The sequence below is a fragment of the Bidens hawaiensis genome, unplaced genomic scaffold, assembly GCF_021521415.1.
Source record: "Bidens hawaiensis isolate Kalapana, Puna unplaced genomic scaffold, B.hawaiensis_p1.1 tig00001521_1, whole genome shotgun sequence".
NCBI lineage: Eukaryota > Viridiplantae > Streptophyta > Magnoliopsida > Asterales > Asteraceae > Bidens > Bidens hawaiensis.
In genome coordinates this window covers 705134-721662 of record NW_027491087.1, presented here as the reverse complement: position 1 = coordinate 721662, position 16529 = coordinate 705134, and the positions used below count along the sequence as shown (strand labels likewise).

The following is a 16529-nucleotide window of genomic DNA, read 5'->3' as shown; positions in this document are numbered from 1 at the left end:
GTAATTGAAAAAAGTCGTCGTGTCTTTTTGTTTATCATTGTGTTTTGTGTTTATTTTCGTTATTGATTGTGTTTTTTTCCCTTAACATTGTGTCTTTTTTTATATTGTGTTATATTACTCAACATTGTGCTATATTTTGTTCGGCATTGTGTTATATTTTGCGATCTATTATGTCTTTTTTTAGTTATAATCGTGTCTTTTGTTCATTTTCATCATCGTGTCTTTGATCTCGGCAATTGTGTCTTTTCGTCAATTTTTTTTTATTTTTTGTATTTTTTTTAAACGGGAATGATGGCGGAAACATTTTCGTTTTTTAATTTTTTATTTATATTTTGACTTATGATTTTTTTATTATTTTTTCTAAATTTATTTTTTAGGGTTTTTTTGTTTTGTTACAAATATTTCTCACACTTCTCATTTTTATCTACCTTTGTATTTTAACTTTACTCATGTATTTAATACTTATATGCTAAATCTAATTGCGATAATATGGATTTGTATTTAATCATGTATTATTATTTGATTGTGTTGATCGTGAAATTTGAATTTAAAAGAAAAAATACACTTACCACGACTTCCTACCTAAGCGACTGATGAGATCCGTTAAACTTTGTTTTTGAAGCATTCACATCCCATTCTCTAAAACTACTTTATCTATAAATTATATAGAAAACTGTAATAAAAGCATCTAAGTTACTCATATCCCATTCTCTAAAAAAAGAGATGGTTTAGAAAAGTTTAACTTCTTTCTTATTTATAGACACACAAAGTCAAATCTCTAGTATATTGTGAGTGTATGAAAAAGAAAAAAAAAAATAAAATAAGCTTATTAGAGTATGATAACCGATAAAGATAGAAATAGACAACAAGATGTTCACGAAATTGAATATGTACTAAGACTCCCAATTCAAGCTTGCTCTTTTGCCCCGGTTTTTGATCCAAACGAAAGAGAATGCCTTTACATCATTTACCAACTTTATCGAGCACTCCTTATGTCTGAAAACTCTCGTTTCTCGCTTCCCAAATCAACCAAAAGCTATCACCAGTATTGCTTTTAATACCTTGCTTTTCTCCCTAGACACCTTATGTAGTTCATGTAGCTACAGAAAATTTTGTACCGAGTCATACGTATGTACATCTGCCGATAACTTCACTCATGATTTAAAACGACATGCTCTTATACCGTCTTTTCAGTTCAACGCGTATGAAATAAAACATAACATAAATCATCATTGCCACAATCAATGTAGATCTTGCTTCATAAATCATATTAAGACTTGGTCAGTTGTTACATCTTTATCAAAGTCTTGAAATCAAATACAATAAAGTAGACACACCAACAATGTCTATCTTAACAACTTAAAAGACTCAATTAAACAAAGACCTCTTCTTATAAATCGTGCACAACGGCCGGTGCAGAAAGGCCTTTACTTTTCAACTGTTTATACATCCACCGCCAATTTTCAGCCGACACCTCACCGCCAAGTGACCGAATCACAGAACCGCCACTACAAGACCCGACAATGCAACATTCTTCAAGTGACATTCCTTTTACTAAACCATACAAAAAACCGCCTGCAAAAAGATCGCCTGCCCCCGTGGCATCAACAGTCTTCGTTTGCCAAACAGCTGGCACTCTCACCACCTACATTATTCATGCATATAAGTGTTAGTTACACGGATTTTGGACCTTAACTATGAGAAATTACATCCATGGTCCCAAATAGTTTGAAAATGTAACACATTGACACGGGCGTTAATTTTTCCAGTTAAGGGCGTGTAATATGACTAAAATGCACTTGAAATAATATAAAAAACATAAATTTTCGAAGGCTGACCTCTTTCTTATGTCTTGCGATACAACCGTTAGCGCCTAATGTCACAACCGCCCATTGGCAGTATTTTCCCAATACATCAAGTGCAGCCTCGGGTTTAGCCACTTGCTCCCCGCTACATAAAGTAAAATGGGTTGGTTAGGAAACAGATCAAAACGAGTTTTTTTTTTCTTTTCTTGATGAGAGTGAGAAGCTGTTAAAACTCACAGGACCCCACCAATGCCTTGTTAACCTATTTACTGCTTAGTTAAACAGGTCCACCCTACAACCTGTTTATGGCCCATTTAACCCATTTTTTACAATCCACCAACTCGATTAACACATGTACAACTTGGTCGACCCTGCAACATGTTTATGGTTCATACATTAAGATGAATGGCTTAAACGGGTCGTGTTTGGGTTACACAATGTTAAGTGTCTGCGCTTTAGGGTTGATGTTTCCGACACTACACGAACATAATTAGTTTTGGGTTGCTATATCTAATCTGTTTTAGAAACGGGTCGCCTTCATGTTGACTTGTTTAGCCCGTTTCGTTAAACAAGTCGACCCACCAACCTGTTTAGTTAAACAAGTCCACCCGCTAATACGTTTAACATTTTTTACAACCCACCAATTCGATTAACACAAAATGTATGCATTGGGAGACTTTTAACTCGTTTCCTTTTTAGCTAGATTTTTTTATTCGACCCGTTTGAGATAAAACCTCACCTTAAAAGTTCAGCTGCTTCATCTTCATTGGCAAAGCAAAGATCAATGTTACCAGACTCCAACAGTTCTAAAAGAGGTTCCCTAAATTTTCGAACCATCTGCTCGTATGATTTAGTGTCAATTATTACATTATACTTAACAAAAAGAAATAAAAATAAAAATTTAGAGAAAAAAGGATTTACCTCAAAACTAGCCAAATCTAGAGATACAAGAACACCTTCTTGTTTGGCCATTTTGATGGCAGCATTAATAATTTCTAAATTGTATATACTATATCTCATCACCAACCACTGTACCACAAAAAGATATACAAAGAAATTAGCAAATATCATAAACAAAATAATGAATTTAAGATCAAATATTGACAATCACTCAGAAAAGGTAGATTGTTTATTACCTTAGAGCCTTTAAAATCCTCCCTCATTAGTTCATTAGCCTGAAAATAAAAACCATTTTCAAGAATGTATGTAAAGCTTATTTTGCCATAAAAAGCCCATAAAGATTCAATAAATGTGGTGACTATGTGACAAAATATTGAGATTGAGTAACAGGTCAAAATGGGCTCAGGTCAAGATGAGATCTTTTTAACTTTTACTATGGTAAAGACGGCTCGGGCCATAAAAACAAATAACTTGTATAATATGGTCAAACAAAAAAACATTATATAACGGAAAGTAATAAGCTACTTATTCACTATTTACAAGGTCTTACACATATATGCATTTTGGAAAAGTTTTGACTGGCTTTACATGTGTTATCACTATCCATTTGACCCGTACCAAATCGACCCATTTGCTTAGAAATTGGCCAAAACAACATTATACCATTGAAAGTAATAATCGACCTTTTTCTCATGATTTAAAAGATTTTACACTTGTATGCGTTTTGGAACATGTTATACTGGCTCGACACGTTTGACCACTTTCATTTACCAAACCAACCCATTGACTTAGAAACTGGTCAACTTGACCTCTTAATATTCTGTACCTGTACTTTAGCAGCAGTAGCAAGACAAGGTCTCATAGTCCGATTCCCTAACGGGTCAACCAAGCAAACACACTGCGCCACATCATTAACCAACAAATTTCATCACTTAATCCCTCAATTTCAAATGCATTAAAAGAAAATATTATGAACCTCACCTGACCCGTATGTTCATCTTTGACCCTCAATCTTGATATATTTACACCACAAAGGCTCATGTTTTTCAAGAACAGAGCACCCTGTTCATCATCTCCACATGCTCCAATTACGCCACATGAGATCCCAAAACCCGATGCAAGCCCTCTGATCGTGTTGGTCACACTTCCACCCGCTATTGTTTTTATAGAAGATAAATCATTTGGTGAAGATAAAATATGTGAATCGACCTCTTTTAGTATATGTTTCAACTCCTCAGCTGCAACCTACAAAAAAACTGTCTTCTTAATATGTAAGCTAACTAATTGCATGTTTTTTTTATATCAAGATTTGATTGCTTTGACCGAATAATCTAAGCAAGCCTTGATCATAATTTAATTGGACACGGACTAGGCTTGTACACAAACACGTTTGGAGCATGTTGGTGAATTGGTGTTTGTCCGTTTAACATCAACTGAAGAAACGATCGGACATAGACAACTAAACGCATGGGGTTTTCTTGTTTGTGTACGTTTATTAAGAAAATGAACATGTTCATGTTTGTTTATGTTCAATCGTTAACAATCGAACGTAAACGAAAAACATATCTCAGCTAAAACTATTAGAAATAATGTGAACAACAATGTATTATGTGTCTGAAAAATTATAAAAACTAGACTAAATTGTTACAGACCTAAGATTTTAAACGAATGTGTTAACAAACATAAATGAACGTCAACAAACTAACATAAATGAACAAACGAGATATGTGTTAATTTCGTTTATTAAACTAAATAAACAAAACCTTTTTTGTTAATGTGTATTTGTTTATTTAATAAACAAATATAAACAAACTTCCCGCCAAACGGTTCACGAAAAGTTCCCTAAACGTTCAATTCGTTTGCAGGCCTAACAAAAACAATCAAGAACTTATTACATATATAATCAGTCCAAACACATATCCATGCACAACCTATATTGGTCATATCTTCAATAATTGACTATTGTAAAATGATAATAATGAGAGTGATCAACAGTTTCATAAATATCCTAGAAGATAATATGGGTAAAACTCTGCAACTTCAAAATAGGAGACTACATACTGCGTAACAACGAGGCTTCAAACCAAGAGCGCCCGGGAAAGCTGGCCCCGGTTTGGGAAGGGCCATACATTATCAAAGAAGTCCTGGGAAAGGGCGCATACCGGCTCGAAAGGCTCGATGGCACTCCCATCCCAAGAACATGGAATGGAGCTCAATTACGCAAATGTTATATGTAGATCAATTCCAAAACTTGTAAAGGCCTAGAGCCACTTCTAATGGAAATGATTCTCCTTTCATAATGTGTTTGCCTTTATCCTTATGAACTTCCCACTGGTGCCGGTATTTACCCCATAAACGGGGAGAAGTAAGTCGTTACGTGTGGAAGGCGGCAAAACCCGCATAAACACAACGTTAAAAATAAGGGAAACCTACACGCAGGTATGATGTAAGTAAAGTTTAGCCATCCTTGTAAGTGCAAGTGACGGTCTTACCCGCACAATCACAAACAAGGAAGCAAAACTTCAACCTATCATCTACCACGTTCAAAGGTTATCCTAAAAAAAAAAAAAAAAAAAAAAAAAATATATATATATATATATAAGGAAAACCTACACGCAGGTCAGATAAGGGTAAAGTTTTGCCATCCTACTAAGTGCAAGTGACGGTACTACCCGCACAATCACGGAAGAGGAAGCAAAACTTCATACCTATTATCAACCACGTTCAAAGGTTAACTTATCCTCAAAAGATGAGGAAAACCTACACGCAGGTCAGATGAAGGTTAAAGTTTAACCATCCTACTAAGTGCAAGTGACGGTTCTACCCGCACAATCACGAAAGAGGAAGCAAAACTTTAACCCATTATTAACCACGTTCAACAGGTTAACTTATTCTAAACACTTGGAAAATTGCTAATTTAAACTAAGTATGCAAGTCATAAGTTTATAAAGCAAGGAACCCAAAGAAAGAAATAACAATCTTATACGCAAAAAGATTTATATTTCACAAATAAATTATTACAAGAATGGCCGGGTAACTACCCGCCTACGAAAAGAAAAATAAATACATCCGTACAAGACTATCCTAGCAATGGGAAGGGATCTTCGGGATCAAGCTTCAGGGCCGCTTCCACTTGGACCCGCTCCATCAGAGGAACGGGGCGGTTCAAGGAAAGCTTTAAGGATAGCTAACCCATCATCAGCAGCAGCTACTTGGTTCACCTTCTCCACCACCGGATGCGGGAAGGCAGCGTATTGATTTACTGCTTGGTCATATATGGCTTCGGTATCTACGTTGTACAAAGGGAAGTTGGATGGCGGGACGCCTTTCTCAACAAACCCTAGACCAAGCAGGAAACCGACCCGTTCCCCATCCTCGTGAGAAGCGTTGAGGGCTGCGCTCATTGCATCATCGTAAGATGTCTCTGAGAAGACCCGATGCACAACCTACATAAGAAAATATACAAGTGTCAACACCCTAATTACAAAGATAAGCGTGAAGACATGAAGATAGACTTACCTGAGACAACGCTTCTCGAAGAAGCCATTCCTTGGCAACCAGAGCTTCTTTAAGGGCGGCTTGAGCTTGGGTGCAGGCGCGTTCGGCTTCGCTTTTGTTAAGTTTGGCAAGTAGCACTTCCTTTGCGGCAGCCTCTTCGACGCCCTTAAGCTTCCGCTCGGTGTGATCAAGCACGCCCCTCTGGTCCAGGATCTCTTGAAGTTTCTTGGCATCCTCCATCGCCAAGGCATCATGAGCACGTTGGAGAGCCTCCAATTTGGCCTTGAGTTCCTCGTTCTCCACGCGTACAGGCTCAGCAACGGCTTCAGCCTTGGTAGCCCTCTCGGTTGCGTTCCTCGCAGTCTCCTTAGCCAGCCGAAGCTGTTCGTTAACAGCTTGGGCAGCCTTGGAGCGGGCCTCGAGTCGCGCTTGAACCTCAACCTCGAGGGCCTTGAAGGCCTTCTCCTTCTCCGCAGCAGCTGCGGCCAACTTTTGGTTCTCCTCCCGAAGAGCCCGCGCTTGAGATACTTCCTTGGCGCGAGCTGCTTTTAACTTGTCGTTTTCACGACAAAGCAGCTCGACGCGCGGCTGCATCCGGGCTTGGAGAACCCGAAGCTCATTGGTTAGCCTACCCTCCTGGTAGCTAGCCATGGCTTCCCTCAACGCACCATGGGGAGCAGCGTGGCGAGCCCATTCCACGCACTCCACAGGGGTACGAAGGGTTGTTCCTTGGCGTATGTTCCATCGCGGAACATACACTTCATTGGAATCCGAAACTGCAGAAAACAAAAAGCAGTTAGGAAAAGATGAAAAAATATATAAGTGATAAAGGGCCAAAGGAACCCTACGCACCTGTAGGGTCAATTACAGGCCGATAGCCGCCGAACCCATCACCGGAACCCAATGGAAATCCATCCAAGAGGTCAGGCAGATGGGAAGGTGGCGGAAAGATGCGAGAAGCCCCACGCGTACCTGAGGGACCGACCGTCGTTGCCGGGGGCATAGTAGCAGCCGCCGTGGTCGCCGCCGCGGTCGCTGCAGCAGAATCCGCGGCAAAAGTAACCGCCGGCTCTGTGAAGGATGCTGTAAAAATTGCACTCACAGCCGGCGGTGACGTCATCTCGGCTGGAACAGTCGGCTCAGAATGAGCAACTGAACCAGCGGAGGCAGGCGCAGGCGCCTGGGTCGACGCCTCAGGTAGGCTGACCAAGCCTACCGTCATTGGCGGAGAGGTAGTACTCGGCCCCTCACCCTGGAATGCGCCAACATCCACGCCTGCGTAAAGAAGAAAAGTGTTAAAAGACTTGAGGATTAAACTACGAAGATAAAAGCCAAGAAAGAGTTGTACTTACGGGTTTTCTTGAGCTTGAACGTACGGACGGGCGGGGACGAACCCGATGGAGCCGGTCTCTTGATGCCGGTCACCGTCGTCGTCATTGGTTCTCCGGAGGTAACAGTCGTAGCCTCCGGAACAGTGGTCTTCTCACCACCGGGGTTCCCCGCCACCTCTTCACTATCTGACTCAGTGTCAGATAGGAGCACTGGATCGGCTGTGGAGGCCGCCTTCTCCTTCCCTTTCCCGCCGGCAGCCCTCTTCTTCCGCACTAACGGAGGACCATCTGCGGATTCCTCAGAAGAAGATAGGATGTCAGGAATTCCAGCAGCGGGTACAGCACTGAGGGGTGGAGGAGAGAATAACGCCTTACCTGGCCGCCGGTGGCTCAGGATCTCGTGGCCCAGCGGATAGACCTCCACAAACCGATCCGCTGTTTGCTCCAGGATGGGCAACTCGTTCTCGTCAAGAGCACGAGTACCCACCCGCACGGGACCGTCAGCTTCCCGCGATACAGGAGCGACTCCAAATTGTTCCCTTCTGAAAGAAAAGAAACAGTTAGAAGACAAACTCATATCAGCAAGAAAGACAAGACATACCATAAGGAGTAGAGTTCAAACCGTATTCGAGAAGGATGGGAACCTGAGACGCCTCCTTCCATACCCGGCTCATCCCCAGCATCACCATCCCGGACTCCGCAAACCGGTAAACCGGAGATTGGACCCGGGATATCTTCGCAAACCATTCCGCCTCCTGGTAGTTGGTGGCGTGGTGGCTCAGAATTGCTTGGCCATTTTTAAACTTCATGGCAATGGGGATGGCGCGAGCAGAAATGTAGAAGAACTCCCGCTTCCACGATCGGAGACTGCGCTCGGTCGCGCAAATCTTCAAACCCTTGATCCGGGTTGTCAGGGTGTACCACCCCTGGATGCACCTCCAAGTATAGAAGGTCATCAGGCGGTCCACGTAGGGCCCAACACCCAATATCCGGCACACCCACTCGAAGTGGCGAATCTTCGCGATCGCCATTGGGTGCAGCTCGGTCAGATGAACACCGTGCCTTTCGAGGACACGGTAAACAAACTTTGTCAATGGGAACCTAAGGTTCCCATAAACAAAGAATGCAGCATATACCCCGATCTTGCCACTGGGGGCATCGTACACGGTCTGATGGGGTTCAGGAAACTCAGGCTCGAGAGGATCGAGCATGAACTTCCTAACAACATACCGGTACTGATCGCCGGGCAGAGCACACTGGCACTCGCCAGCAGTACTCCTGTCATCGGTGGTAGACTCGAGATCATGTGAAGACATCTTGCAGAAAGAAAGCGATTTCGGGAAAATGCTTGCCTGAAAAGGGAAGTATTTGCCGGAAATCGCTAAGAAGAAGAAGAGAAGGGTGAAGGTGTGAATTAAAAAGGACCCTCTCCCCCTTTATATACTAATCGCAATTAATGCGGTGAATTTAATGCGGAGGAGAGAGAAATCGAGGGTGCAATGAAACTATGACGCGTGGCAAAAAGCAAGCTGGCAACAGCTGTAAAAAGGACGCGTGCCAGTAATTTCGCGGCCACGCGCCCGGAAAATCGCGCCCACGCGCCTGAAAAAGCGTCTGGAATGACCATGTACTGTCACGTCACCATAACTTCCTGCACGTCCTGACACAGTCAGAAGAAACCGTCGCACGACGTTTCAGATGTTTGGACTGTTCCTATCTTTCCACCAACTCTTCGAATTTCGAAATTCAAAAAAGATTCAAAAGTAAGCGGGAAAATACCCCTTACCTTGGCAACCAAGTAACCGTAAGACGGATGCGGGTACAGTGTTAAGGCAAAACCCTTCACATACCTAGCACCCGCAGGAAATTGAAGCCAAGAATAACTTGGCAACCAAGTAACCATAAGACGGATGCGGGTACAGTGTTAAGGCAAAACCCTTCACATACCTAGCACCCGCAGGGAATTGAAGCCAAGAATAACTTGGCAACCAAGTAACCATAAGACGGATGCGGATACAGTGTTAAGGCAAAACCCTTCACATACCTAGCACCCGCAGGGAGTTGAAGCCAAGAATACCCCGGCAACAAAGTAACTATAAGACGGGTGCGGGTACAGTGTTAAGGCAAAACCCTTCACATACCTAGCACCCGCAGGGAATTGACGCCAGGGGTACCTTGAAAGTAAAGTAACCGTAAGACGAGCGCGGGTACAGTGTTAAGGCAAAACCCTTCACATACCTAGCGCTCCGCAGGGAATTGAAACCAAGAAGGATCTTCTGGGCAATGCTTGCGGAAACGGAAATAACATCCCCGCTTAGCGGGAACGTCGAGAACTACATTGTTTGAGGCTCCAGGATGGAATTGGTGGTTTTAACATAATTGATCACTATGTTCAAAACTACCAAAACCTCAGGGAGAATCCACACAAGTGGGACTCAACGCTCCTGACTTACGAGGAGGTTACATACCCACCCGCATCATACCCAAAGATCAAGCAAAAAAATCGGGAATTTTTGCAAGTGACATTAGGAAACCCGCGGGAAGAATCCCCACGGAGAACCTTAAAACTAAAAACCTTTTTCAAAACCCCTTGCTTAAAGTCCAAAAGTTCACCTCACTTTATTAAACATTCATGAGAAGAACATTGGACTGGGGGGACTTGAAGAGGTTGGTCCCAGCAGAGCCCAGTTGGTCCCGCAAGACTCACCTTGAACAGGGACGTCTGCGCAAAGGCCATCTGCTCCCGCAGGACCCACCATGCTCAGAGAACCTTACGCGCAGTACGCAAGCTGTACACGCAGGGAAAGCCTCCAATGGTGAAGTACCCCGCCTGTTCCCGCAGTTGCGGATACAAGCCATCAGGGAAGGCCACCCGCAGACAGCAGGGCTACACGCACAAGACAATAGCTACTTCAGTAGTCACATGAAGGAATGAGCAAGGCGGGAACAATCCCGCCAAAATGAGCCAGTCCGTATGATTCTGAAAGATCTTTTGTACTATACCTACCAAGGTATGGATAGGACAGACAATCTGACCAGAACAGCCCATGAGCCAATCACAGGGTGACAGCTCACCGACAACAGTACGAGGAGGAGCACCCTCTAGTACTGTTTCACTATTAGCCGCTGCCTACTCACCAACTCTTACTGAGGGGCGTGCGCAGCCTACAGTTGGTAGAATAGTGTTACTGTTGGCCGTAACCTATTCACCAACCAGCATGGCCTGCGTATAATCCACAGTAGGTGGGACGTGCATAATCTACAGTTGGTGGAATAGTGCAGCCGACTTTGTTACTGTTGGCCGTAACCTATCCACCAACCAGTATGGCCTGTGCATAGTCCACTGTTGGTAGAACAGGAATACTATTCAGCCGGCTGTACCTTCTAGGAAACCTACCTTCGGCTATAAATACTCCAACATCTTGGAATGGTAAGATCATCTGCTATCCAGTTATCTAGCAATCTCCTAATATACACTTATATTCAGAGCAATCTAGTCTGATTCTCACGCCGGAGGGTGGTCACAAGGAGGAACCCCCCCTTCTCAGTGACGAGCTTACGGTGTTTGTTTTGCAGGTCTCCTGAAGAACAGCCTTCTCAGCTAGACCTCATCCGTGGGAAACATTACTTAAACCCCAGATTATCTATAATCTGTCCAGGGTTCACTTAGTGTTTCTTCAGAGTGATCAACAGTTTCATAAATATCCTAGAAGATAATATGGGTAAGACAAGCTTTACTTTTTCATAATCTTTTTGAGATTCTGGTAAAGGGCAAATCTTTGTCTACTGACAAAAGATGAATGACTTCATAATGATTTTTTTTAAACGGTATTTATTTTTACTTAACATACCCCTTCCTGTAATATATCAGTCATATCATGCATCTATTTTTTACTAAAAGTACAAATACTTTACTCAATTATAAATTCTTTTAGCATTTATAAACAAAAAATGTCACAAGATTAGAACTTTATACACATGGAAAACTTGGTTACTATTAGGTGAAATTTTCCACTTAAATTATATCATAACGCCCAAATCTCATGACAAATTTCAAAAAACCAGTAACGAGCCGAGTTGCTCGATATTAAATTGATAAAAATCTCGTTTAGTTATCGAGCCCAAGATCGAACCTTTTATATGAAAAGATAAGGTTTTTTTCTCAAAATATATAAAAATAATTAAAAACTGTATATAACTTAATTAATAAACAATAAGGGCTTGTAAAAAAGTCTCATTGGCTCGAGCTTTTAAAAACAAAGCCTAGCAGGAGCCTAGTCAACCTCGGGCTCGGCACCCCTATTAGGAGTGATACAAAAGGAATCTCATTTCATTTTGTGATGATGACAAATCCCGAAACTGAATTAAAAATTATGTATGAGAAACATGAAATGAAAGACGATGATCTTGAGATCCTGAATTTGGAGAATTACCCAATTATAATTGAGATTCACGCAATTAAACACATGGGTTTTGTTTATTTAGCAAGATTAATAAGTTAAACAAGACAATAATAATAATATGAATAGGGTAGGATAAGTACTGGGAAAGAGCCACCGGGTTCACCGGGAATAGAGGAGAGGATGGATGAATCAACCCGTGCTATGTGGTCAACCAGGGCGGCCGGAAGTAGTCCCAGGATAGCCGGAGATTCGCCGGAAGAAGAATTCTCAGTGGCTTTGGGGAGGAATTCGGCGCCCATGATTATTATTATTATTATTATTGGGTGGTGGTGGAGAAAGGAGGCTCTGTTATGTTATCACTCCCTTCCAGTTTTAATCTTACGTTATGTTCTCATTTATATAATAGGTATCGAGATTCAAGACTACCTAGGGTTTATTATTAATTAATTTAATCAACTTCTAGAAACTATAATAATATAGTAACACTGACAATGCAAGAGGTTTTAAGTTACACTGATTGAATAAAGTCAAATTAAAAACTAGTTAGTAACCGAGACATCTTTGAATGTTTGAATAAATTTTATGTTATGTGATGATGTTTATTATTAAAGTTACTAGAATAGATCGTGTGATACACGGAAGGTTAAAAATATATAACAAAATATTTAAATTTAATAATATATATAATAAAATGTCATATGTATGTATATGTTATCGATTTAGTGAAATGCAAATGTCATATTTATAAAAAAAAGATTATTTTACATAAATTAATAAAAGTATCAGTCAAAAAATTTGTGCAGAACATAAACATTATTGCTACGTATATAAAAAGGGATTAAAGCAAACATAATTCAGTTAAAATGATATAAAAATTAAAAACACATAAGAATGATTATCCTGTAATTTGCAAACCACAAAATGGAAGAAGAGGATTTCCAAATGAATGGAATGCTATGAAGATTAAGGTGATACTAAAATCAATGCTCTAATTAAAAAGGAATACTTATAAAAAACATTAGATGATGTTAAATCTACCACAAGGGTAGGATTTCAAACATAATACAAGAAAAAAATTATTCTCTTGTATAATAAATAAAGTGATTAAAATACAAATATAAATCGGTAACTGATGTATATGAATATAGTTGATAACTATTAAGTAACATTTATAAAAAATTTTATTTAAACAAGTATAAGTTAAAATTACAAATAATTTTTATTTCTAGTTAGAAATAAGGTATTGATATAATTATGTGATAACATATTTAAAAGTATAACAATTACTAAATAAAGAATTAATTAATATCAATCAATTTTTTAAGTATTTATTAATAATTTAATAACAAATTTGGTAATACGATTATTTCTGATATAAAACGAATATTGATTTTTGACCCTTATAGTTGACTTTAATATTTGTTGGAAGAACTTTAGTTAATATGGAAACTGTATTGAAATTATTTTTTAAATTAATGGTTAGTTATATGAGAAATATATTTTTGGGAACTGCTTAGTTGACAGCATAGGTGGCGGTCCTAGTTAAACGCATGTGGCATTGTGGCAACATTATCTTGTTTTAATAATATAGATAGATAAATACGAATATGTTTGATCTACTTAGAAGCAAGACAAAGACAATATTTAGATTATAATTTCTTTATTGCGGCGATCGACACTCTCGCATACTCCCATTTTGACATATAGCTTACGTTTTTTACGTGAGATTATCAATACAAAGTTGCTATTTTTGCCATGGTTATTAAAAAATCAACTGTCATCAAACTCGTCAATGTAGGTTCTTGACGGGCTTTATACTGGCAAACTTTTGTCAAAACTATTTACATTTTGACATATAGCTTACGTTTTTTACGTGAGATTATCTAGACAAAGTTGCTATTTTTGCCATGGTTATTAAAAAATCAACTGTCATCAAACTCGTCAATGTAGGCTCTTGACGGGCTTTAGCCTTGGACATAAGGCACATTGCACTAATTTTGACGTTATTTCACTAATTTCATGAAAATAACGTTAAAAGTGGCGGAAGGTTAATCAGGCATCATGTGGTGGCGTTGATAGCCGAAAGACAAGGGCACATGCACCAATCAGCCGGTGTCCGGATGATTGAGTGCTATGTGTCTTATGTCCAAGGCTTGATGCAAAACTACTATCGAGCCGGAGGTCTCACCGGAAGCAGCCTCTCTATCCCTATGGGATAGAGGTAAGGTTGTCTACATCTTACTCTCCTCAGACCCTACCATAGCATTGCTATTAGTGGGATATACTGAGTACGATGATGATGATTTTATTTTGAAATGATTTTTAAGTTATTTATTTATCAAATTATTTGGCAATATCTTATATATATCTATAATATATAAAAACGAAACCATAAAAATCCTATGTATCGTGATGTGGTTGCTCCCCCCTATTTTTGGAGTCAACAGATTTGCTTGATTTTTAAATGGAGCCTTCTCATGCATTTGACCCAAATTCACGGGTATGGATCTCATCAAACCCATATATTTCTTAAACGGGTTATAACATCTCATTAAATTAAAAATTAATCTCACCAAATATTTGATATAAAAATCCTATAAAGTATGGATATACTAAAAATTAATATTCGTCTTATTTAAAAAATATATATTTATTAATTAAAAAACCAATTTTATAGTAAAATAATAAATGAGTTTTGTTTCTCATCAAACCCATATATCTTTTAAACCGTGTTATAACATCTCATTTATTTGTGAAACAATTTATCATCAAACCATAAGTATATTATTAACTTTCATTCAATAAAAAATAAAAATTCAAAAAATAAATAAATATTAGAAACAAATAATATAAAACAACCCCCGTAATAAGGAGGATAAAAAATAGTATATGTATAAATGAAATCTTTAAAAGCTCTCTGATTGTTCTACACCTTCTTTCAAGTCACCTGATTGCTTTATTTTTAAATAAGTGTTTCTCATGCATTTGATCTAATTAAATTCACGGGTATATGGGCCTTACCAAACCTAGGTAGCTCTTAAACGGGTTATAACATCATATTAAATTAAAAATTAATCTAATCAAATATTTGATATTAAAGTCCTATAAAATAGGGATATACCAAATATTAATATCCGATTTATAATTAAGAAACAATTTTATAATATAAAAAATAAGCGGTCATGGGTCTAACCAAACACTGATATTTTTTAAACCGGGTTATAACATTCCATTTATTTGTGAAACCTTTTTATCATTAAAACCTAGGTATATTATTAACTTCTTTACAATAAATATAGTTGTAACATCCTACTTTTGGTTATAATAATAAAATAAATTTCGTTTATTTTATATTGTGTCGTTTTTTGGTTTAAATAATAAACTGTGCACGGTTGGGCTTGGACTTTAGAAGATGGAATATAAGATGAAATGGGCCTTAGGTCCATGGGCTTAAGGGAGTATAAATACCCCTTAAACCCTAATCCTTTCCATTTTATCCATCTCTACACCATAGCCTACACCATCAAAAACACACACAAACGCTATTTTTTAACTCGAGCCTAGATCCGAGGTTGAAAACCCGAGCTTGTTAGTGCAAGATCGTCGTGACAAACCTAAACAACATCAAGACCAGTTTAAGGTACGTTTATATTTAGAAATCGTTCATATAGGTTCGGTTCGGTTTGGTTTGGGAAATCATAGATCTGTGTTAGTTTGTTATAAACGAATCCAAAACAACAAATCTTATGGAAATTGATTAACCTTTGATGGGTTAATTGTTAACCTAAAGAAACCCGTATATATATGCCTAAATTGCACACTTTAAACATGAATGTTTGGCTGATTGGACACCTAGGGTTTGTAGGCGCTATGATTCCGAGTTCATTGATACCCAAATCGTGATATTTCGTTGAGAAATGAAGGTTTAATTGTAGATCTGGTATATGTTGACTGATTCGTGTTCTTGGCAATTTTGACTTTGACTCTAAGTCAAAGCCTGGATAAGAACATGGATGATTCGTTAAGATTGATGCAATTCGTCATGTCCAAGTAGCGAATTAGCTCACCCAGTTCGTTACCTCAAGTTAACAAAGTAGACTAACGAACTAGGATAGCGAACCAGGTAATGAATCAGATGATTCGTTACTCACCAGTTCGCTAAGCTCCAATAACAAATTAGACCACGAATCAAGTCATGTCAAGATAACGAATTGGATTAACGAATCAGAGGATAAGATGACGAATCAGGATAACGAATTAAGGAAGAAAACATAACGAATCAGATCAAAGGATAATGAATTAGCCAACGAATTAGGCTTAATTCGTTATAGAGAATGAGTTAGCGATTTAGAAAATAATTTAAAATCCTAATGGAAAATGTGTTAAGACAGGGGCTGCCGCTTGTGGCTCTGCCCCTTGGACCCCGCTAGGGGCTGCCGCCCCTAGAACCCTGCTGCCAGGGGCGCTGCCCCCGGAACCCAGTTCGTTGTGGGTAATAATTAAACTAGAAAGATGATATGGATAGTGATAGTTAATAGATACATGTAATTATTATACAGTTTGCCGTGCACAGCTCAAGAAAGGAATAACTA

General features: G+C 39.2%; 1 protein-coding gene across 1 annotated transcript; it reads right to left on the bottom strand.

Annotated features, from left to right (window-relative positions):
- Positions 1–1247: 1247 nt before the first annotated feature.
- LOC143584536 (uncharacterized) lies at positions 1248–12304 on the bottom strand. The gene is made up of 8 exons (XM_077066568.1): positions 12078–12304; positions 3687–3950; positions 3532–3603; positions 2942–2980; positions 2727–2834; positions 2545–2642; positions 1839–1950; positions 1248–1645 (listed from the first exon to the last, which is right to left on the bottom strand). The coding sequence occupies exons 1-8, from the start codon at positions 12234–12236 to the stop codon at positions 1391–1393; spliced, it is 1107 nt and encodes a 368-aa protein (XP_076922683.1). The 5' UTR covers positions 12237–12304; the 3' UTR covers positions 1248–1390.
- Between the last annotated feature and the right edge of the window lie 4225 nt (positions 12305–16529).

Excerpts from the sequence above, each read along its gene's own strand:
- LOC143584536 (XM_077066568.1), bottom strand. The coding sequence starts at position 12,236 with ATGGGCGCCGAATTCCTCCCCAAAGCCACTGAGAATTCTTCTTCCGGC. Across the intron at positions 2,981-3,531 it reads CTACTGCTGCTAAAGTACAG|GCTAATGAACTAATGAGGGA; the intron begins GTACAGAATATT and ends TTTTATTTTCAG. Across the intron at positions 2,835-2,941 it reads AGGATTTTAAAGGCTCTAAG|TGGTTGGTGATGAGATATAG; the intron begins GTAATAAACAAT and ends TTTGTGGTACAG.